Source organism: Chrysochloris asiatica, unplaced genomic scaffold, assembly GCF_000296735.1.
Source record: "Chrysochloris asiatica unplaced genomic scaffold, ChrAsi1.0 scaffold00031, whole genome shotgun sequence".
Taxonomy (NCBI): Eukaryota; Metazoa; Chordata; class Mammalia; order Afrosoricida; family Chrysochloridae; genus Chrysochloris; species Chrysochloris asiatica.
In genome coordinates this window covers 1051291-1077535 of record NW_006408549.1, presented here as the reverse complement: position 1 = coordinate 1077535, position 26245 = coordinate 1051291, and the positions used below count along the sequence as shown (strand labels likewise).

General features: G+C 39.5%; 1 protein-coding gene across 2 annotated transcripts in view; it reads left to right on the top strand.

Moving 5' to 3' along the window:
• The window catches only part of VPS13B (vacuolar protein sorting 13 homolog B (yeast)), a 1072080-nt gene that overhangs the window by 1004312 nt on the left and 41523 nt on the right, over positions 1 to 26245 (top strand). For both annotated transcript variants that reach the window (XM_006859183.1, XM_006859184.1), the window contains exons 52-53: positions 6560 to 6687; positions 6905 to 7104. In XM_006859183.1, coding sequence (XP_006859245.1) covers positions 6560 to 6687; positions 6905 to 7104 — 328 coding nt within the window. The remainder of the gene's footprint in view (positions 1 to 6559; positions 6688 to 6904; positions 7105 to 26245) is intronic.

Below are 26245 nucleotides of genomic sequence, written 5' to 3'. Positions count from 1 at the left end.
GATATGTTCAATAGTAATACACTAAAAGACAACAGCTTAACTCAATTTATCCATAATAGTAAAGTCCTGTCCCCTACTCAAATCTCTCCTCCTTTCACAAACATTACATTGTCAAGATTTCCAAAAAGAGTTTATCCCTAACCCTGTGGAGGAATGGATGTCTTTATGTTCTGGCTGAGTATTTTGTATGGCAAGTGTAAGGAAGTACTTTTGAAAGTGATGTGAGACTATATAAACAAATTTCATTTCAAAACTGGAAAACAAACTGAAATAAAACTTGGATATTAAGTTTACATTTCTAAGAATTTTGAGTTTTATATTAAATTTAAAATACAATATGCTAGTTCTGGTCTCCAGCTTTCTTGGCTAGCAAATAAATTCTCTCAAGTTGGCTTGCGCAGCTCTTTCAAAATTAGTCTTGGAAAAGAACTTGGGTGTTAACCCCAGGACTGTACTCTGAAAATGAATGCATTACCGCCTTCACATTCTCCCCCACTCCGCCCAGCAGTGTACATTTGAAGGTGTTATTATGTGCTCCACCCAAACGCTACTGACAGTTCACGTTGGAATTACAGACAAGCCTAATCTCTGGGAAGGACTCACACCTGCTCACTCTGACTAGCAAGTATATGGTGATTAGGGGAAAGTTGTAGTGCATTATTGACTCCTGTTAGTCACTGTTAACTAGGGGCCACATTGGGCAAGTATCTGATTTCTTTGGTAAAGTTTGACAACCAGTCCTTGTAATTTAAACTGGAGAGAATGGTCTTTTTCCTGCTATGATATGAAATATTGTTAAGTCATCTGCAAGTCTAAACTGGAAAATGTGTCTATCATGACGGGCAGTTTTTCTAGCTCGAAATCATCCAGCTTTTTTCCTGATGGCATAAGTGGAGATGTGTTAAGTGTGGTGATCTTATGAAAATTGACAGCAGCTACTATGAGCCTGTCTACAACAAAATGTACAGCAGGGTCACCCATGAGGGACCGGTGACACCAGATCTTCCAGACTAGGAAGAAAGAGAGGCAGTCCACTTATGGAGGTTTAGCCTCTACAAACCTCTGAATAGCAGTGGAACATTGTCTGAGATAGTACCAGAAGATGAGTCCCTCAGGTTGGAAAGATAACACAGCAATGAATGGGTAGTCCAGAATGCTTCATTGTACTCATGAATAACTTTTACATAGATTTAAGAAACAGTCATTAGGATGGAACAAGGGATACTGAATGCTCTAAAATTAGGAAATGTGTGTGCCAGGATTGTATCTTTTTATCATATTTATTCATTCTACATGCTGAGCAAATAATCCAGAAAGTTGAGTTATGTGAAAAAGAATGTGACATCAGGACTAGAGGAAGACACGTGAACAAACTGTGATATGCAGATGACACAACCTTGCTCTCTGGAAGGAAAGAGGACTTAAAATACTGATAAAGATCAAAGCTACAACTTTCAGTATGGACTGTATCTAAAGAAAACCAAAATTCTTGCAACTAGACCAATAAATGGAGCTACGATCAACAGAGAAAAGATCAAAGTTGTCAAAGACTTGATTTTGCTTGGATTCATACTCAATGCTCATGGAAGCAGCAGTCAAGAAATCAAACCATGTGTTACATTAAGCAAATCTGTTTCAAAAGACATCTTTTTAAAGTGTTAAAGAACAAAGCTGTAACTTTGAAGGCTAAAGGAGCACCTGACCCAAGCCATTGTATTTGTAATCACCTCATATGCATGTGAAAATTGATCAGTGAATAAGGAAGATCATAGAATAATTGATGCATGTGAATTATGGTGTTGTTGAAGAATATTTAAAGTACCATGGACTGCCAGAAGAACAAATCTGTGTTAGAAGTATAGCTAACTTTTATACTTTGGACATGTCAGGAGGGACCAGTCCCAGGAGGAGGACATCATGCTTGACAAAGTGGAGGGTCAACAGAAAAGAGGAAGACCCCAGTGAGATGGACTGACACAGTGGCAACAGTGGGATCAAATACAGCAACAATTGTGAGGATGGCCCAGGGCCCAGTTTTGTTTCATTCTGTTGTACATAAAGGTCACTATGAGTCAGAACCCACTTTATGGCACCTAACATCACATACAACAAATATGAGCCAATTCAGAAAAGAACATGGATCTTGGCTGAAATCAGAAAATACAAGATGTTTACCTATGTTTTATTAACTGTGAAAGGCACTGTGTGAATCACACAAAATAAAGATATCTTTTTTTAATAACATGTTTTATTGTGAATTATGTGAGCTTACATAGGAGAACATTAATTAGCTTTATATTCATCCTATCGTATATCATTTCATTGCCATGGTTACAATCTCCTCCATGCATCATCAACCATCCCCTTGGTCATCAGCACACAGCCCTTCTCCCTCTCTGGGTCAAGACTCCCCAGCCATTCCATCTCTCCCCATCATCGTCTCTGCCTCCATCTCTGGCATCACTGCTTCTCTGGGTGGGGTTCTGCATTCCGCTCTTCTCCCTGGATGGTCCCAGAGACCTCCGCTCCTGGACTGCAAGATCAACCACTCCCCTCGTTTGGCTACAAAAAATGTCTACCTTTGCCTTTCCAACCCTCACAGTCAGTCCTGATAGCAATCATTCACTATTATACCACATGAGAGCCATCCCCATCTTCTTTCATCAGCCCTACCCAGACAGATTGGATACTACTCCGTGGAGATTCTGCCTTCCTCTGTGCTCTCTGGATCTAGGCTCCCTCTTGAAAGCTTGTAAGCCAGTCACATCTTGCCTTTGTAGCCCCCATTTTGGGTAGCCAATGTCCAAGTTGCTCCTCCCTGTATACCCTGTGTATCAAGGGTGTGGGAATGATCCTCGCTGTAAAGATTTGTTCCCTCTGTGAGCTACTGCATCCATAGATGTAGGTTAAGTTCATCAAATTATGTCACATTACTCTTTTCCTCTTCTTTCTTCTTCTAGTTGAATTCTGATCATCTAGCCATTGAAGCTAGGTCAAGTGGGTATTATCTGCAAGTATGAGTGTTCTTATGCATATGCCCTCACTTCTTATCCGCTGGATGCTTCACTCTCTGCTCTAGTCCTCTGTGGCTATGTCACTGACTCTGGGCCTAGGAGTCTCCAGGTCTTGCCAAACTGCTGGCCAACCAGGTCTCCACCCAGGTTCACAGGAGTCTGTTGAACGTTGTAGGGCTTAGCTCACAGCTTCATTGCTGTTTTCCCCTCATTTCCCCTTATTGGTGACCAACATGTTCACAAATCACAGCGCATATCTGCATATGTATTCCCATTAAGTGTTAGTCTTGGAAGGGGGTTTGCCTTGAGGGGATCCAACCACTTGCCTTGATATCTCTGGGGCGAGCAACTCGCTTGTTCTTGTAGTAGTCAGTCGGACTGCCATTATTGTTTTGTATTTTTCCTGTTGGTCTTTCTTTCAAGAAGTGTTTTCTGTTCTTCTAATCGCTCCAGGCTGCTGGTCTGCTTGTTCTTTCCAGTGGAAATTTCCCACCTCAGAAAATTCTGGATGAGGTTCAGGATTCCCCCTATGGTCTTATGTAATGCCGAGGCTCCACAGGAAGCCTCCTTCACTGGGCACGTTGTAGCCCCATTTTAGGTTTTCTAATCAGTTATAGGCAGAAGATGCACTTACAAGCTTTCTATAGTGATATTTCTGGCTATTCCTTTCTCTCCCCCTCAAGTGTCTTATTTTGTAATGGTAAGCAAGGAAAACCAAGCTTCAAAACACAGCCAAGCTTCTTAACATTATTTCCCCACTTTTGCCCTTTCCAGACATTCCTCAAACCCTGTATCCCAGAACCCTGTTGTTCCAAGGTTGTACATACATCATTATTTATCTCTGTCCCCCTTAGCCCATGCACACCTGCTTAACTGTTCCTCTAGCCACCTTGTTCTTCCATTCTACTCCCCCTTCTTGTGTATTGCCTCCTCCCTAGCACCCAAACTGTTGTTGTTGTTAAGTGCCGTCGAGTCGGTTCCGACCCATAGCGACCCTGTACAGGGTTTCCGAGGGTGTAAATCTTTACGGGAGTAGAAAGCCTCATCTTTCTCCCGCGGAGCGGCTGGTAGTTTCGAACCACTGACCTTAAGGTTCGCAGCCCGATTCGTAACCACTACGCTACCAGAGCTCCTTAACTATCCTGTGTTTATTCCCTACCCTGTGCTCCACCTTCCCCTCCATCCCCACATCCCAGTAACCAGCAAAGAACCTCCCCCACACTTTTAATATGTGTTCTTTTTCTTAGTTTTTTACAATAGTCCTATGTAGTATTTCTCCTTTTATGATTGACTAATTTCACTCAACATAATGTCCTCAAGGTTTATCTATGTTATGCGGTCGCTTTCAACTTCCTTGTTATTCTTCAAGGTAGCATAGTATTCCATTGTGTGTCTGTACCGCAGTTTATCCATTCTTCAGTTGATGAGCACTTAGGCTGTCTCCATTGTTTTGCTATTGTAAATAGTACTGCTATGAACATTGGTGTGCATATATCTACTCGTGTTATGGCTCGTGTTTCTTGTGGGTAAATACCAAGTAGAGGAATTGCTGGATCATAAGATATTTCTATTTCCAACCTTCTGAGGAAGCGCCATACTGCTTTACAAAGATGTTGGACCATTTTACAATCCCACCAGCAATGCAGGAATGTCCCAGTCTCTGTATATCCTTGCCAGCATTTATTGTCCTCTACTTTTTTGATCTTTGCTGTTATTGCTGGTGTGAGATGATATCTCATTGTTGTTTTGATTTGCATCACTTTAATGGCTAGTGATCATGAACATTTCTTCATATGTTTGTTGGCTGCCCAAATCTCCTCCTTGGTGAAATGTCTGTTCGTGTCCTATGCCCATTTTTTAAATTGGGTTATTTGTCTTTTTCTTGTAGAGGTGGTGTAGTTTCCTATATATTTTAGAAGTGAGTCCGTTGTCTGCAAAGTCAGACAATGTGAAGAAGAACATGGGCAGTATCAAGACTAGAGAAAGGCTCATTGACAACAGAGAAGACAGTCCTACTTGATGAAAGCAAAGAGGACTTGAACCATTTACTGATAAAGACTTAGACTATAGCCTTCAGTTTGCATTTTACCTCAAAACAAAAATCCTCACAATTGGACCAATAAACATCACAATAAATGGAGAAAGGATTAAAGCTGTCACGGATTTCATTTTACTTGCATCCACCATCAACACCCATGAAAACATAAGTCAAGAAGTCAAATAATGATGCTGGCACTGGGCAAATCTACAAAAGGATTCTTTACAATTTTAACAACAACATAGATGTCCTGAGGACTAAGGTCTGCCTAACCCTAGCCATAGTATTTTCAGTTAGCTCATATGCATGCAAAAACTGGACAATGAATAAGGAAAATCAAAGAACTGATGCCTTTGAATTACGTTGTTGGCAAGAATATTGAATTTACCAGGAACTTCCAGAAGAATGAACACATCTCAGAGGGATCCTAAAAGGTGAGATGGCAAGACTTTGTCTCACATACTTTGGACATGTCATCAGGAGAGACTAAACCCTGGAATAGGACATCATGCTTGGTAGAGGGTCAACAAGAAGAGTGAGACACACAGTGGTTGAATTGACACAGTGACTGCAGCAGTGAACTCAAGCAAAGCCAGAATTGTGAGGATGATGCAGAACCAGGCACTGTTCATCCTCTGTATGTAGAATCGCTATGAGTCGGAACCAACTCAATGCTAGCTAACAACAGCAGCAATGGATCTTAGTATTGAGAAAGAGATCACCCAAATTCTCTAGTAGCCCTAAAGCAGGGCAGCTCCTCCTTGGCCAAAATTTACTGAGCACTTTTGATGAAGAAGAAGATTACCCTATCTGAAGAATCAAAGGCATATATATCTGTAGAGAGGAAAGAAAACAAAAAAAAGCTAGGGGTAAGGTTAGTACAAGGTTAGCTGTAGTTTGCCTGGGTGGTAAAAGTTATAAATATTTTTCTTTTAAATAATTTTTCATATTTTAAAATATTTTATGATACATGTTACTATTCTCAGAAAAAAATCAGTACTGTCTATCATTGGAGTCCTGGTATGGCACTATAAGATAAGCACTGGACTGCAAAGTCAGTTTGGACCACAAGGTCAGTGGTTCAAACCCACCAGCCACTCCTTGGAAACGCTATGCAGGGTCACTATTAGTCAAAACTGACTGGATGTCACTCAACAACATTATCAGGAAAAAATCAGTACATCTATAATTAGTGTACTATAGTTAATAGTCTTGGTGTGGCGTTGTGGGTTAATGCACCAGACCACAAAGCTGTTTGAACTGCAAGGTTGGTGGTTCAACCTCACCAGGTACTCCTTGGAAACCCTATACAGGGTCGCTATGGGTCGGAATTGACTCGATGGCACTCAACAACAGTTGAGTTAATAGTTAATAGATGATGGTTTCATCTGAGTTATAAGAGAGAAGCTTTTGTGGAGTTGTGTTATTTCAAATTCAAATAAACATGTACCAAGAGAGAAAGCATTCATCATTTCTAACCCAGTTCTGTCATTTCATTGTATTCTAGGGCAATAACACTGACATATCAAGAACACTTTGGAGTGATTTATTTAACCCTCTCAGAAGACCCTAGTCCTCGGATAATTTTCCATAACACATGTCCAGTAGCAATGCTTATAAAGGAAAATATCAAAGGTATTCTTATAGCATTAAATTTAAATAATATAAAACATGTATTATTTTTGGATGTTTTTGATGTAGTCATTATCTAGGATCCAGTGAAGAGTGTTTTGATAAAAATATTAATTATCCCTTCTTGAAAAGTTTCTTTTAACCTTTAATAACTCCTGTGTCTTTTCTTTGAGGCTAAAGCTTCACATATCCTTTTTTAAATTTATTTTTTTAATTTCAGATATTCCAAAGTTTGATGTTTACTGCCGAAAAATTCCTTCTGAATGTTCAGTTCACCATGAGCTATACCATCAGATTTCCAGTTACCCAGACTGCAAAACCAAAGACTTACTTCCTAGCCTCCTTTTGAGAGTAGACTTGCTAGAAGAAACTGCAGCTGAATGGAGTGATGCCATTGACATCAACCATCAGGGAACCCAGGTAAGCAAACCACATCTGTAAGGGATCCAAGGCCTGAAGAAAAATCCACTTCCAGAAGAGTTTGCTGGTTGTCTGTTTTTATTATTATTATAAAATATTTGCCGTTTCAGCCATTAGTACATGCACCAATCATACTCTCAGCATCACACAAACATAACATTATCCATTTCCAAATCATTTTTTTTTTCTCTCTCTACTTTGTTTTCTTTTTCTCCTTCTTCCCCTTTTCTTTGTTTGCAGAAATGTTCCCAATGATTTGGCCTAATGAGAAAATAAGTATGCATTGTCTTCCCTCCAGTATATGAAAAACAAGAAGGAAGAAAGTAATCTTTTTTTTCTTTTCTATTTTCTTCCCTCTTTCCTTCCATTTCTTTTTACCTGCCTTCCCTGTCACCCAAGTTAGCACATGTTTACACTGTACCCAGTTAATAATTCTCCCTTTCCTCCCACCCCTTGTAACCATCATAGAAAGTTTTTCAATAGAATGAAAACGTCTTCTTGACTTTTTTCAGTAGTGTCTCATATAATATCTGTCCCTTTGTAATAGACTAATTCCACTCAACATAATGCCCTCCAGGTCCTTCCATGTTAGGTGGTGTGTTGCAGATTCATCCTTATTCTTCATTGTTTGTATAATGTTCCATGATGTACTTGTACAAAATTTGTTAAACCATTCCTTCTACTGATGGACATTTAGACTGTCCCCATCTTTTTACTATTGTTAAGTATGCTGAAATGAACATCAGTGTGCAAATATCTATTCCTGTCATAACTCTTATGTCTTGCAGGTATATACCAAATAGATTTTGGGGTCATATGGTATTTCTGTTTCCAACCTCCTGAGAAAGCGCCATACCATTTTCCACAGTGGTTGTACCATTTTACAGTCCCACCAACAGTCTAGGAGGTTCCCGTACTCTCCACACCCTCTCCAGCATTTGTTTTCTGTTTTTTGAACTTTGCTATTAACTCTGGGGTAAGAATATATCAGTGTTGTTTTGATTTGCATCTCTCTAGTGGCCAGTGCTCATGGACATTTCTTCATGTGTTTGTTGGCTTCCTGAATGTCTTCTTTGTGAAGTGTCTATTCATGTCCTCTGCTCATTTTAAAAATTGGATTATGTGTCTTCTTGTTGTGGTGTTGCAGTATTCTATAAATTTTAGACAGTAGTCTCTTTTCTGATTGTCATTGCCAAAAACATTTTCCCCTCCGTGGGCTCTCTTGTTAGTCTTTTCATGAAATTTTTGATGTGTCTAAACGTCTAGTTTTTAGAAGGTCCCAGTCTATTTTATCTCCTGCTGTTTGTATGTTTTCAGTTATGTTTGATAGTGTATTTATGTCATATATCAAAGTACCTAAGTATGTCTTTGTTTTCTCATTGATGATCTTTATTGTTCTAGATTTTACATTTAGGTCTTTATTCCACAGTGAGTTAGTTTTTGTGTATGGCATGAGATATGGGTCTTGGTTCATTTTTCTGCAAATGGATTTCCATTTTTGCCAGCACCATTTGTTGTAGAGACTATGTCTTTCCCATTTAATGTGACTTGGTCCTTTGTCAAAGACCAACTGAGCATAGGTGGATGGATTGACTTTTGGATTTTCAAGTCTGCCCCATTGATCTGTGTGTCTTTCAGTACCAGTACCAGACTATTTTCATTACTGTGACTATGTGTGTAGTAGGTTCTGAGTTTGGGAAGTGAGAGGCCTCCTATTTTGTTCTTTTTTAGTAATGCTTTACTCATCCAGGGTCTTTTTCCTTTCCATGCAAAGTTGGTGATTTGTTTTTCCATCTCTTTAAAGAATGGTGTTGGAACCTGCATTGAGATTACATTGTATCTTTAGATTGCTTTGAGTAAATGTGTTGACATTTTCACAATGTTAACTCTGCTTATCCACCAACATGGAGTCCTGGTGTGGTGCTGTGGGTTAATGCGTCAGACTGCAAAGTTGTTTGAACTGCAAGTTCTGCGGTTCAAGCTCACCAGCTGCTCCTTGGAAACCCTATACAGAGTCAGAACTGACTCGACTTAAGAACAACAATCCACCAACATGATATAGTGTTCCATTTTTATAGGTTTCTTGTTGTAATGTTTTATAGTTTTCTTTGTATAGATCTTTTGTTACTTTGGTTAGATGTGTTCCTAAGTATTCATCTTTTGGGTGACTATTGCAAGTAGTATAGTTTTCTTGATTTCCTTTTCATAGCTCTCTTTATTAGTATAAATGTTGATCTTGTACCCTGCCATTTTGCTGAATCTTTTGATGAGTTACAATAATTTACATGCTGAGTCTTTGGGCTTTTCTAATTATAGGATTATGTAATCAGCAAATAGAGAGTATTACTTCTTTGCCAATTTGGATACCTTTAATTTCCCTTTCTTGTCTCTTAGCTCTGGCTAAGACTTCCAACTCAATATTGAATAGAAGTGGTGGTAATGGAGATCTTTGGTTCCTGTTTGCAGTGGGAACAGTTTCAGTTTCTCCCTGCTGAGAATGATGCTGAGAGTTGGTTTTGTATATATGCCCTTAATTATGTTGAGAAAAAGTCCTTCTATTCCTATTTTGCAGAGTGTTTTTATAAGAAATGAGTGTTGGATTTTTTCAAATGAATATGAATTTTTTCTTTTGTTTTATTTAGATGGTGGATTACATTGAATTGTTTTTCCAAATTTGAAGCATCCTTGCCTACCTAGTATGAATCCCACTTGATCATGATGTATCTTTTTTTTATGTGTTGTTGGATTCTGTTGATTAGGATTTTGTTGAGAATTTTTGCATCTATGTTTATGTGGGATACTGGTTTATACTTTTCTTTGCCTGGTTTTTGTATCCGGGTTATGTTTGCTTAATAAAATGAATTTTAGAGCTGTCCATTATTTTCTACATTCTGGAATAATTTGTGTAGCATTATCAGCTCTTCTCTGAATGTTTGGGATAATTTTCTAGTGAAACCATTTGTGCCCTGGTTTTTTTTTTTGTTGGGAGTTTTTAAATGATTGGATCAATTTCTTCTAAGTTTTTTCAAGTTCTCTACTTCAGGCTCTGTTAGTTTAGGTAGGTCACATGCTTCTAGACATTTGTACAGTTCTTCTAGGTTTTCAAATTTGTTGGGGTCTACAATTCTTCATAGCATTCTGTGATTATCCTTTTTATTTCCGTTAGTTCTGTTGTGGCATCACCTGTGTCACTTCTTATTCATGTAATTTGCATAGTTTCTTTCTTGTCTTTGTTAGGTTTGTGGATTTTATTAAACCTTTCAAAGAATCAACTTGTCTTGTTGATTCTTTCTATTGTTTTTCTCTTTTCTGTGTCATTTAGTTCTGCTTTTACCATTATTGTACCTTTTCTTCTAGTGGCTGTGAGCTTAATTTGCTATACTTGTTCTAACTGTTGGAAATACTGAGCTAAGGTACTGATTTTGACTCTTTCTTCTTGTTAGGTGTGCTCATTTATTGCTGTAAGTTGACCTCTGAGCACTGCTTTTGCTGTGTTTGAAAGGCTTTGATACATGGTGTTTTCATTCTTGTTTGATTATACTTTCCTTTTTTTATTTCTTCTATTATCCAGTAGCTTTTAAGCAGAGTGCTATTCAGTTTTCAGATTTTTTTCCCCCCTTGGTCTTTCTTTTTTTGATTTCTAATTTTAGAAGATGCTTTACAGTATTTTGATGTTTTAAAATTTATTGAGGTTTACTTTGTGGCCTAACATATCATCTATGCTGGAAAATGTTCTAGTGTACTGGAGAAGAAATCTATTGTGCTGTTGTGGGGTTGAGTGTTGTGTGCTGTCTGTGAGGCCAAGTTTGGTCATTGTGTTGCTTAGGTCATCTGTGTCTTTCTTGAGTTCCTTTCTAGTTGTTTTGTTCATCAAAAGTGTTGTATTACTATCTCCTACTATTATATGGAGTTGTCTGTTCCTTTCTTCAGTTCTGTTATTAGAGTTTGATTTATGTATTTTGAGGCTCTTTCACTGGTTGTGTCCTCTTGTTTAGTGGAATCTTTTTTTTTTTTTTTCTTAAATGTTTTATTGTGAATTATGTGATAGTTTACATGGGAGAACATTAGTTTTACATTCGTATATCCTCTCATTGCCATGGTTACAATCCCCTCCATGCAATCCTTCCCCCTTGCCCCCCAGGTCTTCAGCACACAGTCGCTCTCCCTCTCTGGATCTAAAGTCTCCAGCTGCTCCACTGCTCCACGTCATCATCTCTGGCTCCATTTCAGGCATCACTGCTTCTCTGGGTAGGGTCCTGCTCTCTGCTCTTCTCCCTTGATGGTCCTAGGGACCTCCGCTCCTAGACTGAAAAGTTAATCACTCCCCTCCTTGCTATAAAACATCTACCTTTACATTTCCGACCCTCACAATCAGTCCTGAGAACAATGATTCTTGTTTAGTGGAGTCTTTATTCATGATATAATGTCGTTCTTTGGCTTTATGTTGGTTTTTGCCTTAAATCTATTTTATCAGAGATTATTATTGCCACTGCTGATCATTTTTGATTGACATTACTTTCCATACTTAGATTTTTTTGTCCGTTTGTGTCTTTGTAAAGTGTGTCTCTTGTAGACAGCATATTGAAGGATCCTGCTTTCTTACTCATTCTACCAAATTCTGTCTCTTGACTGGTGCATTTAATCCATTTACATTGAGTGTCATTACTTACAGGTATGAATTAGTTGCTGTCATTTTACTGTGTGTTTTCTTTTTTTGTCTACTGCTAGTTTCTTTGTTCCACATAATTTTTTGCACTGAGTCCATTTTGTTTATGGGTTTCCCTTTAATTTCATCATTGCTGTTATTTTAATACTTATTTGGTTAAAAAAAGAATCTTTTTATTTTGATGCAAAGGTGTATTAATTTTCTTGGAGGTTACCCTGTAACTATTTCTTTCCCAGTTTAAAAGTTTGTTTTATGTTGAACTTTACTTGACTTCATCATCTTTTGAAAGCTCTGTATCTACAGTATTCCCCTTTTTTGTTTTGTTTTGTACTAGATTACATTATAAATTGTTAATTCTGATACCTAATTTTCTGTCTTTCAGTTTTGTTTCGCTTTCAATGCTTCTATATCAGAATTGAGTTTTGGCTAGTGTTGCCATATTTGTTAATTTCAAGTTGTCTGCTGCTGTTAGTTTTCAGTCCAAAAAACACCCTTTATTGTTGTTGTTTTTGTAAAGTTGGCCTGGTTATTACAGATTCCTTTAATTTCTGTTTATCTGCTAATGTCCTTATTTCATTGTTGCATTTGAGGGACAGCTTTACTGGTTATATGATTTTTGGTTGGCAATTTTTTACTTTCAGAGTTTTGATATGTCATTCCATTGTCTTCATGCCTGCATGGTTTCTGCTGAGAAATCAGACCTTAGTTGTATTGGTTCACCTTTATAAGTAACTTGGTTTTTCCTGAGCTCTTTCGAGGATTGTTTCCTAGTCTTTGGTTTTGACAAGTTTGATTATGATATATCTAGGTGATTTTCTGTTGGTATTTATCCTGTTTGGTGTTCTTTCATCTTCTTGAACATGTATCGTTTCACCTTTCATAATTATAGAGAAGTTTTCTTCCAATAACTAGTCATCAATTTTCAATGTGGATTTTATTGTCTCTTCATGTTCTGGAATTCCGATCGCCTTGAGTTGTTCCTCTTTATGGTATCCCGCATAAATCTTTGACTTCCTCCTGATTTTTTCCCCTTTTTTCTAATCTTCTAATTTACTAGTATTGAGAGACATATCTTCAAGCTCACTAATTTGGGCTTTCATTGATTCAGATGTCCTGTGCCCTTTCAATGTGATTTTCCATTTCTGAAAACTAAGATTTAATCTGAATTTCTTTTTGCAAGCTTTGTATTGTTAAAATTTTTTCATTTATTTTGTCTGTTCTTGTAGTGTTTTGCTAATTTCTTGTGAGCTTTTTTCTGTGTTCTCCTTGCTTTCCTCGATCTTTCTCTCAATCCATTGAAAGTACCTAAATAACATTCTACTGGTAATTCCATTACCTTGCCTTTGTCAGAAACATTTTCTAGCTCTGCATGTTGGACATTTGTTTGAGCCTCTCTCTCTCTTGTTTTTTCACGTGAACTGAAATTGTCATTTGCCTCTGAGACATTGTGGCATCGTGTTTGAATTTAACTGATGGTTGAAGGTTGGTGTTTCATTAGGTTCTCACCACCTACTTCCTGGTTAGTATAATTAGAGAATGGAAGCATGTGCCTAGATCTCTGTTCACCATTTGTGCAGTTCAAGCTAGGGTGGGTTTGGCTTGTGTTGGCTGCTGATCAGGTGGCATGAGAGTTGGTATTGGCTCTTGCCCAATGGAGTGGGGCTGCAGAGGGTACATTTGTGTCTGGGCTGTGGACACAGATTCTGTCTCCTTTTGGGTAGGGCAAGAAGAGAAAGCACACACCCACAGGAAAACGAAACACATGCCAGCAAGAAAAAGTGAAAGCAGAGGCAGAAAAGATGAAAAAAGGAAGAAGGGAAGGGAGAGAGAAGAAAGAGTAAGAAACACAATGAAAGGAGAGGAAAAAGAGGGGGAAAAAACAAAAAACAGGTGGAGGTACTGGACTCAGAGAAAAGAAAACTCTGGGCGCTTGTTAATCAAGGAGCTCACAGGGTGGTTAGGAGGGATGCAATGACAGCATTTTCATCCCTAAATGGAGTTCCTATAGGCCCAGGTGTTTTCTGTCTGCACCAAAGGCTCGTCAGGGGCGGAGCCAGTTCAAGGACCATCAGGTGACTCTACTAGCTCTATATATCTCAGGGATGGGGAACATCCAAACTGCTGGCCTAAAATCATTTGATCTGTCCCTACCAAGTCAACCGCAGTTCCTGTCATCACATTGTTGTTATTAAGTGCTGTCAAGTTGGTTCCGACTCGGCCCTGTACAGGGTTTCCCAGGAGTGGTGGGTAAGTTTGAACTGCGACCTTGCTCCTCAAACCAACCTTGAGGTTGAGTGCTTCTCCTATGGCGCCAGGACTCTTGCCATCACATTGTTGTTGTTGTTACTATTGAGTGCCGTCGAGTCAGTTCCAACCCATAACAACCCTGTATAGGGTTTCCGAGGAACAGCTGGTGAACTTGAACTGCCAACCTTGTGGTTCAAACCAACTTTGAAGTCTAGCGCCTTAACCCACATTTGTTGTTGTTAAGTACCATGGAGTGGGTTCCGACTCTTAGTGACCCTGCACAGGGTTTCCGAGGCTGTAAATCTTTACGGGAGCAAAAAGCCTCATCTTTCTCTCGCGAACCGCTGGTAGTTTCGAACTGCTGACCTTGAGGTTGGCAGCCCGACTTGTAACCACTACACCACCAGAGCGCCTTATTGCCACACCAGAACTCAAGTGTCACATTGTTGTTGTTGTTATGTGCCATGGAGTTGGTTCCAACTCATAGCGACCCTGTGCAGGATTTCCAAGGCTGTAAATCTTTACAGGAGCAGAAAGCCTCATCTTTCTCCTGTGGAGCAGCTGGTAGTTTCGAACTGTTGACCCTGAGGTTAGCCGATTTGTAACCATTACGCTATCAGAGTTCCTTCCAGTGCCATATTAGGGGTGAGTTTATTAAATGTTTGACCAAATATGTAGCAGGGTAATTTTTAATTTGATAATTTTTTTGTATGGTATGAGAATGTTACAAATTTTGACAGAAAAAAGGCTCTGGTATATCTGGAGTAGAGCCTATTCTCAAATCCAGGCACCAAGGCCTGCATGGGGGTGGATAAGGGTGGGGGTTGGCCAAACTTGCATCACCAGGGGAGTGTGGGAAACAAGAAAAAAAGTACACCTATCCTGTTGTTAGTCCCGGCATGAATCTGTGCTGCCAAGCCAAGTCTGTCTCTGTAGCTGCGGCAAATGTTTCAAATGGCTGTGTCACTTCCTCCTGGAAACACTTCACCAGTGTCTCCCTCCTTTACACCCCCAGCTCAGCCTCTCCTCCCAGTAAGGTTCCATCCACATCTCCACCCTTTTCTCTGATGCGCAGGGTCCCAGAATTATTTGTGTGTGTGTTTCTATTGATCTAACTTGTCATTGTTGCAGAGGGTCTGAGTAGCGCATCTACCTAGTCCACCATCTTGGTTTCTCTTGGTTGTCTATTTTTGAAACTTTTTTTTCTTTTAAATACAGGATTTCTTGTCTTTGTTCTAGGGCTCTTGTGTAAATTAAGATGTAACATCTCAAATATAAATATGTATCTCCAAAGTGCAGTATGCAACTATTTACTTGAGAAGAACATTTGGTAAAAGCAAGCCCACATTAGGTCTATCAAAAATGAAAATAAAAAATAAAACAGTTTATTTCTTTATATAGAAGTCAATCCAACTGCCCAGATTTTAGGACAACCACAATGCCAACACTCTGTTAAGGTGTCCTTTTAAAAGTTTACTAATTTTTAAACTACACAGCAGAAGTATGATTTTTAAAACTTGAAGAGATAAAATACCCTGATTTGTTTCTGTCTTAATCTGTTTGTTTCCAGTGGTGTATTTGTGAAAATGGAACATTTTGCCAACATTCCCTTTCTGCTGTCCTGGGGAGTTCTTTCACCTGTATTAATCCATTTGATTTTCGCAACAAGCTTGTGAAGTAGGTCCCATTATAAAACACAGATCCCATGTAGTTAACAGTTTTATAATAATCTCCTACTCTATGCCAGGCATGGTGCTAATACATTTCATCATTCTTATCTCACCTTTACACAACTGTGCGAGGGAGAGACCACCATCTCCCTGTCACAGAAGTGAAAAGAGAGCCCTCCTGGAGTCACTTGGCTTAATCCCCACATTTCAAAAGAGGAGGACCTGGGATTGTACCCACAGCACATGCTCTGAACCCTTCTACTAGTGTGCTCATTTCTTGACCTCGAATTCCCTTAGCTCTTCCCTTTCCTAGTCCTCCTACTTTCTTTCTTTCTCATCTCTCAAGGTTGAGGTAAAGGCTCTGGGAAGCCTCCTGTGCCACCACTGTCTCCTCTGAATGCTCATAGCACACTGTAATATTTAATTGCACTGATTCCTTTCCATTATTGCCTAGCAACTCAGCATTCTCCAGGGTCATATACCTGCCCCGATCATCTCCAGCTGATAGTGGAGTGTAGCAGAGTACCTGTTAACAGGAGGGTCTTAACAAATACCCACTGAATAAAGGAGTGACTGAGTGAATGAGAGTATGGAGACAGCCAGAAAAATCATGTGAGGAAGCAGCGAGGGTCCTAGGCAAAGCATTGGGGAGCTCCAGTAAGAAGAGCAGAGCTGCGTAAGGGACTGGGAAGGAAGGTGCAGTGTGATAGAAGGAGAGCCTGGGCAAGAGGAGAAAGTCGAAGGTGGGTGAATGGTGGAAAAAGGCTAGCTAAGACAACAACTAAAACCATGTGTTGGCAGTGAACAGAAGTCAGGAAGTGGAGGAACAAGTGGGAGTTGTTCTTTCCAGGTGTTTAGCGGTGAAGAAAGTGAGATCAGTGACGAGAGGAGAGTGGCCAATCATGGGCAAGTGGAAACAAGAGGAGTGAGTTACCCAGGAAAGTCAAGTCCAAGGCACAGACAGGGTATTAGACTTGACCACAGGAGAGACAGAAGTGGGGACCGTTGCAGATGTAGTTAGAGATGGGTAGGAGCTGGGGGGATGCCATAGCTGTGGAAACAGGTTTAGGATCTGACCTGGGACAGGTGGAAGAAGGGCAGAGCAGCCCGGTGGGCCAGGCTTACCTTGGAGAACTGCATTTTAAGCAGCCCCAAACTATCCAGGTATGCTTTCCATCAGCAGTGCTCACTCAGTGATCATTGAAAATCTGCTAGAGCTGTGCAGCTTCGGGAGCAGTACCAGTCTCATTGATTTACAGCATAAATACTACCAGCTTTCCAAGGGCCCTGCGGCTGTTTGAAGATTTTTTTGAAATCTTGCTTATATAGGTCTAGGGAATTCTTTGCAATAGACATTCTACCTGCCAGACCTTATAATAGGGATTCCCATTCACTCTAAATTTCCTCAAACCTTTGTAGTCAGGGTACTTCAAAGCTAAGAGGAGGTGTTCGTTGGAGCACTCTTACCATTTGTGGTTGGAAGGCCCAGCAAAGTCTCTTGTTCCCATTCATCTTTCAAGAGCTGTGTGCCATATGTCCTGCACATCATGACTTTCTTCCTTTCTAGAGGAAGATTTGTTTCAGACCCTCACCGACATCACGGGGGTATATAAATCACTGGGGAGTGAAAGGCACTGTCCTCTGATGAAAGGAAGCAGCCCTGTGTAGGAGTAAGTGTGTCTTCCAGGAGCCTTCCCTTAGCCCTTGATCAGGGGAACATGATCTGAATTTCAGAGCTGACCTAAAGAAGTCGAATTAAAACACCATAAAATCCCCATCATGCTCTAAGGGAGGAAAACTCCTTTAGCTGTTTTCAGTTGTAAACTGGCCCTTTCTCAGTTTTGTAAATAAGGCAGTGTTAGCATGGATAATTTTGATGTGGAATAAGAGAGGGAATGTGTGAGAAATAATTTTATAGTCACATAAAGAAGTATTTGGGGGGCAAAGAGTGATTAATACTACCCAATATCAATGTTGTTAAGTGCCATCAAGTTGATTCCAACTCACAGAAACCCTGAGTAGGGTTTCCAAGGAGTCGCTGGTGGGTTTGAACTGCTGACCTTGAGGTTATCAGTCCACTGCTTATCCTACAGCACCATACCAAGATTCCTTACTAGTCACAAAATTCTGATTTTGAAGTCTGTGTGAGTTATCTGGGGTCTTGTCCATAAGATGAGCCTTTGATCAGTGTAACAATTCTGCTAAGAATATATAAAAGTTTAAAAGAGGATATCTTAACGTGGGTATTCACCTTTCCTGCAAACCCAACTATGAATGTAGTAGAGCATTGTTGTTAAGTGCCGTCGAGCTGGTTCTTGGTTAGGGTTTCTGAGGAATGGCTGATGAGTTTGAACCACCGACCTTTCAGTTCAAACCGACTTGTGGTCCAGAGCATTATCCTGCAGCAACGTGGTGGAGTATATAGCAGGCAAAATGAGGAAAACTTCCTAGATATTATCAATCATTTTGATGCAGTAAGCTACTAGTCCTTTGGACTCAGAACCATCGTCTCAGGGAGCATCATGGTCAATTGGCATAACATAGTCCACAAAGACAATGTTCTACATCCTACTTTGGTGAGTAGCATCTGGGATCTGGAAAGTTCTTGAGCCGCCATCTGAGGTGAAGCTATTGGTCTCTTCTTGTGTTGAAGAAAGAAGAATTATGAGAATTGAAGAGGATTGAAATCTATTAGTCCAGTATACTAATGGGACATGAGAACATCAATCTCCATGACTCTGAGATCAGGAAAAAACTTGCCAGTGCCTGACTACCACTACCAACTGCTCTGAAAGGGATCATATTAGAGAGTTCCAGATAGAGTGGGAGAAAATGTGAAAGTAAACTCAAAATTACTCAGAAAACAAAAACTGGGTTTACTGGTCAGGAAGAGACTGGAGGAACCTAAGACTGTGACCCTTGACCTGGAGGAACCTAAGACTATGACCCTTGACCTGGAGGAACCTATGACTATGACCCTTCTGGTCTGAAAAGGAACTCACTCCGTGGTCCAGTTTTCAACAAAGTAGTGGATAGGCATAGAGGGGGACAACCACACTATAAAATATGCTCACCATGGAATGATCAATCATTCAAAATCAAAAGGGCAGCATATTCCTAAGGACAACATTGAGAAAGGATGGGAAGGTACAATGCAAATAGGAACCACAGAGAGGAAGCCGGGTAACTGTTGTGGTAGGAAGGGGATTGTAATCATTGAAATGAAACAAAGTGTATGATTTGTTGCATGTGAAACTAATGATCCTTTCTGTAAACCTTCCTTCAATTCACAATAAAACATTGGTGTTTTGTTTTCTTTTTTAAAAGAGGTAGGGCAATAATATTTATGTTGATTTTAACTAAAGAGAGATTAAGGCATAAGAATGATCAACTGGGTGGTTTATAACTAAGAAGAAGCTGCCTGGAATCTAGATCTGACATCTGCCCTTGTTCTGTTTCTCTTACAGCAAGCTGAGGTCACTGAACCATTACCAGTCTGTCATTTAGAGTCCCATCCTGGCTATTTACCTACTCCCTGAAGTGTATAAAAGCACAGATTAGAAGAGGTTTTCTAATTTCCTTGTTTCTGTATTTCGAGTACCTTCCATGACATGTAGATGCAGATGACTTCCAGGGTTATAGTCATGGCCGTTTCCATCTGTGATAGTAAGAACGTTTCTTCTAGCAAGGTGAAAGCTATCCATCTATAACATCCACTCCTTCATCCTCTTGCCCTCTGGGACATCACAGATTATGTACCTCTCTCTAGTATGGCAATAAATCGTACAGTTCTTTGAAAGCAGCTTCAACATCTTCTCTAATTGTTCTCCTACCCATGCCAAACATTTCTGGTTCCTTGAATCATTCCTCCAGTAAATGTGATTTCCAGACCCATCACCACAGTTACACTTGTCTGAACGCACTAATGTGTTATGTTCCCTCTTAAAAATCTGGCAGCCGGAATTACACATCGTATTCCAAATGTGGTCTAACCAGCCGTTACCTCCCTATGCTTCCATTAATAAAGTTGAAGATTGAGTTAGAATTTTACTAATGAGTTCAGACTGCTTGTTATTATTGAACTTGTGGTCAACCACATCTCCCAGGTCTTTATCATACCATTTGCTCTACAGTTGACTTTTTGAACCCAATGACAGGACTTTGCATTTATCCCCAATAAATCAAATATTGTTGCTATTGGCCAACTTGTTGAAATCACTTTTTTTAAAAAAAAATTATGATTCTGTCATCTAACATATTAAATATTCCTGTTAGCTTTATGTCATCTGTAGATGTGGTAAGCATATGTCCTACGTGTCTATCCAAGCCATTAATAAATTGGTTAAATTGGAGGTCTACACACTATGGTGAATCCCTCGACATTTCCCTAATGTTTGTGTTCAGTCAGATACTACCATATCAAACTATTCTGTCCAACCCAGTTCTGAAGAAAATGCGTGTAAAAACACTTTTTTAAACTATATGGTATCTGATTTTTCTTACCTTGTCTGCAAGACTATTATGAGGCACCTTGTTAATAAAGTGTCTTGATGAACCAGGACTCAAATGTGTAACCAGTCCGTTTGTGCTGATCAGACAGGTAACCCTGAACACCGTTGCTTAAAGCAGCATGTGATCCTTTCCAGAACTATCCCGAGCCTCTATCCAGGAATTTTTACATGGAGAAAAAATTGTCAGTCCAAGCAGGCATCTGATTTAGAGCAGATATTTTTTACTTCTTTGCTAATTTCACTCCCCTTACCCTAAATCCATGGAGTCCTGGTGTGGCACCGTGGGTTAATGCGTCAGACTGCAAAGCCGTTTGAACTGCAAGGCTGGTGGTTCAAGCTCACCAGCTGCTCCTCGGAAACCCTATACAGGGTCGCTGTGGGTTGGAACTGACTCGACGGCACATAACAACAACCCTAAATCCATATAAGGACCAGAATAGATATCAGCAACCTGACACAACTTAGCAACTACTTCTGAGTGTTTGACAAGTGCCCCGCTGTCTAGTGTGTACGGTGTATCTACCACTTCATTCTGCCTGAATCACAACTGCTTCCCAAGATACTGGGGAATAGTGAATTCCCTAATATGCTTTCAAGTGAGTATACAGAGGGAGGAATTACATCCAGAATATCTGCTATTTCCTTTTCACCCCATTCAGCCTTTTTTGGCTTGATCATCTTAGAAGTTCCTGTCTCTTCTTTTCCTTTCTGGGAGATCTAATTCATCTCCGAGCTATTGCTGCCATCTGTCCCACAGCCATTCCCAGAAGACTCAGGCCCCTACCTCTCTCCCCAGCTCTTAAGTTTGGGCTTCCACCAGACAAGTTTGCCCTAATGAACTATAAACTTCTCAAATTCAGCATTACTAAAACCAAAATGATCATTTCCCATCCCTCAAACTAGCTTCTCCTAGATTCTGTGCTTCAGTTAATGTCATCATTGTTTTTGTAGTATGAAAACATTAAATAAATATTGATATAAATTTATATTGAATGTATTATATGTAAAGCACTCTTTAAAAAAAAAAAAAATCATTACTCTCACATCTCTGAAAGGTAGATGCTCCATGACACTCGAGAGGTTAGCTTGCACAGGGCATGCGGGCCTGGGATTTGAACCCAAGACTATCTGATTTCCAAGCCTGTCTTCTTTCTACTGTATTCATTGCCTTTCTTTCTCTCTCCTCTCTCACACAACAAATAAGTCACCAGATGCTATCAGAAATACCTCCCAACTGACTCTGCCATCAGCCCCTTCTCTCTGCCACCTGAACCCACTTCATGCCCTTAGTCATCATTCCCCTCTCAGCGTTTAGAAATAGCCAGCCTCTCCACCTTCCAGTCATTTCTACAACTACCACCAAATGCTAAAACACAAGTACACCCCAAAGGAAACTATCCATCCACTGGACCGCTTATAAAGATCGCTACCTGAGATGAGGCAGGTTACATCCCACTCCCATATGCTCTAAGTTAGAGTACATCCTTTAGTAAACATGGAAATACATGCGTCCCTCCAAAGACTAATTATTGAATTCCTTAATGTCATGTTTTTCTTTCTTAAGGTATCCTTTTAACATATACTTGATCTGGATATAAGTAGTAAACTTTTCATGTACTTTTTCCCAAAACAGGATGAAATCCTATCTGAGAAATGGCTTTTAGCCCAAAGTAAGCAGAGCAGAGAAAAATGCTTAATTAGAATGTCTTCAGATCAATATGGATATATCAAATTATAACACATATTGACAAGTATTATACTGTCGTTTACTTGACTTGATTAAAGTTAAATTGTTGTTTTTAGGTGCCTTCAAGTCGGTTCCAACTCATACTGACCCTTTGTACAACAGAACAAAACACTGCCCAGTTCTGCGCCATCTTCACAATTGTTAACTTGATCCCATTTCTGCTGCCACTGTGCTGCCTGTCTGTCTCATTGGAGGTCTTACTCTGGTTGTACTTCTTTCAACACAGATCTGTTTGTTCTTATGGCAGTCCATGGCACTTTCAGTATTCCCCAACACCTTAATTCAGATGCATCACTTCTACAGTCTTCCATATTCATTGCCCTACTTTTACATGCATCTGAGGCTATTGAAAATACCATGGCTTGGGTCATGCGCACCTTAGTCCTCAAACTGACATCTTTGCTCTTCAACACTTTAAAAAAGTCTTGTGCAGCAGATTTGCTAATGCAATATGTTACTTGATTCCTTGACTGCTGCTTCCATAAGTGTTGATTGTGGATCCAAGCAAAATGAAGTCTTTGACTACTTCAGTCCTATTGCCACTTACCATTTTGTTATTGATTATCCAGTTGTGATGATTTTTGTTTTCTTTACATTGAGTCCTCTTCGCTGCCAGCAAGCAAGGCTATGTCATCTGTGTATTGAAGATTGTTAGTCCTTTCTCCAATCCTGATGCCTCCTTCTTCTTAATTAATCTGGCTTCACAGATTATTTGTTCATCATACAGCTTAAATAAGCATGATGAAAGAAGACAACCCTGGCACACACCTTTCCTGATTTAAAACCACTCAGCATCCTCTTGTTCTGTTTGAATGGATGCTTCTTGGTCTTTGTACTGGTTCTTCATGAATATGATTAAGTATTCTGGAGTACTTCATTCACAATGTTATCCATAGATTGTCATGATTCACACAGTGGCAAGCTTTTGCATAGTCAATAAAGCACAAATAAACATCTTTCTGGTATTCTTTGCTTTCCGCCAAGATCTGTCTGACATCAGCAATGGCATCCTTAGTTCCTTGAATTTCTGGCAGTTCTTTATTGGTGTACCATTTCTTGGGGGTGGGGTTGTCAGTTCTCAGCAGGAGAACTCAGCAGGTCTAAACTTAGAGTCTCGAAGCTTGATTGATCTCCAGCCAAAGGGACCTAACCTGCTACACATTGTATCTCCCCACCAAGACTTCATCCAGTTCCAGCAGGTCATCCCCACTCTAACTTCTTTATTAGCAGAGTAAATTTAGCATTAAAAAACTAATTAGTACTTCAGGGTAGCTTCATTCAGAAAATTACCACACTGAAGAGGTGTCTCATTTAGTACCGCCTTGATTAAAAGACGCTTGGTAAATTCCTGTAACAGATAAGGATAGCACTTCCCAGAAATACTGTCATTGCAGTGTTTAATATAATGATTCCATAAGAATGCCGTTGTCAGTGACAAGCATCAACACTTGCAACAAAGTAGGTAATTGTTCCCTCCTTGCTGGTTGTTAACCATAGCTATGACCACAGGAAGTCAGAACATGAGCCCTCTCTGTTGGTGTGGTTCATTCTTCACATACTCCGTTTTATTTTTTTTTCAACTTCCAATTTTCCTGGATTCATACTTATAGTCCATGTTCCAATTATTAAATGATGTTTACAGATGTTCCTCCTTATTTTGAGTTGTGCCCCTTCAGCAAATGAAGGTCCCAAAAGCTTTACTCTATCCTATCATCATGGTCAACTCTCCTTTGAGGAGGCAGCTCTTCCCCAGTTGTATTTTGAGGGGCTCATCTTCGGGCACTGTATCTGAAAACATTCTGGTGCTCTTTGTCGTGTTTCAATATTCAGTATTCCAGTTCTATCTGATAGTGTTCACTACTATTCATAAAGTTTTCAGTGACTAAATATTTAGAAGTAGTGTGTCTCTCCTTCTTCCTAGTCTGTCTTAGTCTGGAAGCTCAGCTATGTCACCAGTATTTTAAATATCAGCAAGTCACCTGTCCATCATGGGTGACATAGTTTCCAACATCACATCAGCATGCAAGCCACCAGAGTACAACAAACTAATCACTGAGTGATAGAAAAAGTAGGGGAGGATATTAACCTTAATATGTCTAAAGCGTAGAAAGGAAGTGAAAACAGGAAAGTTACGTTAATTAAGTCTTAATTGATGTGAAGAACAAGAGTACTAGGGAAAAAAGTTTGAGAGAGCTCAAAAGGGAGGAAATCTAATGAAAGAAGAGGTTGTTGGAAGTTAGAATATGGCTGGGGAATTTCAGATTGTTAAGACCCCATGTTTTTACCATGGGACTGGATAGTGAAACACTGCATGTGAAAGTGATTTGACTTGAAAAGTACAACAAATAATTCAACTCAGTGAGGTGGTTGAGTTTGAGCTCTGCTTGGATATGTAAATCATCCAGAAGAATTTAGGAAAGTGATAATGGAAAGAATGTAAATAATGAGTCAAACCTCTTATGAATGTGAAGAAAGATGGATTATCAGAAAATGACTGAAAAGAGGAAGTTAAAAGTGTTACAAGTTTGGATGCTCTAAGCTCTAAAGTATGAAGGGGATTTTCTTGCATGAATATAGAAGAAGAATAATCCAGAAAAGAAAAGGGAAACTAAGAGTGTTGAATTTACTTTAGGAACTTGGAATGGGGAAGAATAAATAAGCTTGTTCTTGAAAGGACTACAGTGAAGTCAGGTATGTGGCAGTCAGCCAGGTGTCAGTTGAAGCATGGAAGAGAAATCTATAAAGAAGTTGTTATATGATTTCATTTGGAACATTTCTATCAGTGTACTATTGCAGCCATTTAAAAATTATCTTTAGCAAAATTTTGCTTGCATATGCTATTAGCGATATTGTTTGGTGATTTTTGCATCTTTTCTTTGGAGTGGGCGCAAATATGGATCCCTCCCAATCTGTTGACCAGACAGCTGTCTTCCAAATTTCTTGGCCTAGATGAGTGAGTGCCTCCAGTGCTGCTTCAGTTTGTCGAAAAATTTTGGTTTGTAATCCATCAATTCCTGGAGCCTTGTTCTTTGCCAATTCCTTCAGTGCACCTTGGACTTCTTCCTTCATTAACATTGGTTTTTGATCATATGCTACTTCTTGAAATGGTTGAACAACAACCATTTCTTTTTGGTTCAGTGTCTCTGTAGATCTTCTATCTTCTTTTGATGTTTTCAGCTTCATTCAGTCTTTTGCCCGCAGAATCTTTCAGTAGTGCAAGTCGAGGCTTGAATTTTTTTCTTCAGTTCTTTCAGCTTGAGAAATGCTGAGTATGTTCTTCTCTTTTGGTTTTCTATCTCCAGGTCTTTGCACATTTTATTATAATACATTGTCTTCTCAAGCTGCCCTTTGAAATTGTCTTTTCAGCTATTTTATGTCCTCATTTCTTTTGTTCTCTTTACCATCTCTGTGCTGGAGAGCAAGTTTCAGAGTCTCTTCTGACATCCGTTTTGGTGTTTTCTTTCTTTCCTGTCTTGTTAATGTCTTTTTCTTTTATTGCTGTTTGATGTTCTTGATGTCATCTCAAAGCTATTCTGGTATTAAATCATTAGTGTCTAATGTATAAAATCTATTCTTGAAATAGTCTCTAAATTCAGGTGGGATATGTTCAAGGTCAGATTTTGGCTCTCATGGACTTGTTTGAATTTTTTTTCCACTTCAGGTGCACTGGCATATGAAAAATTGATGGTCTTCCCACACTCACCTCCTGGTCTTGTTTTGGCTGGTGTGTTGAAGTAGTTGTTCTTGCAAAATCCTATCATGCAGTTTCCAGCATCATTTGTATCACTAAGGCCATGTTTTCTAACTACTGATCCTTCCTCTTTGTTTCTAACCTTTGCATTCCAGTCACCAGTAATGATCAATACATCTTGATTGCATGTTTGATCAATTTCAGACTGAAGAAGTTGGTAGAATTCTTTAATTTCATCCTCACTGCCTTTAGTGATTGGTACATAAATTTGAATAATAATGGTATTAGCCTTCATGCAGGTATATGGCTATAATCATACCACAGACAGAATTATACTTTAAGATGGAATCTTGAAATGTTCTTTGTGATAATTTATGTGACTCCATTCCTCTTAATTTTATTTAAGAGAGCTTCTGTGGCAAAATCTTCACATTTTCTCTAATAATTTTCAAAAGTCACCTTAACAATTGTTGTTATTAGGTGCTATTGAGTCAGTATTGACTCATAGTGACCCTATGCACAACAGAAAGAAACACTGCCCAATCATGGGCCAACCTCACTATCGTTGTCATACTTGAGCCCACTGATACTGCCATTTTGCCAGTCCAT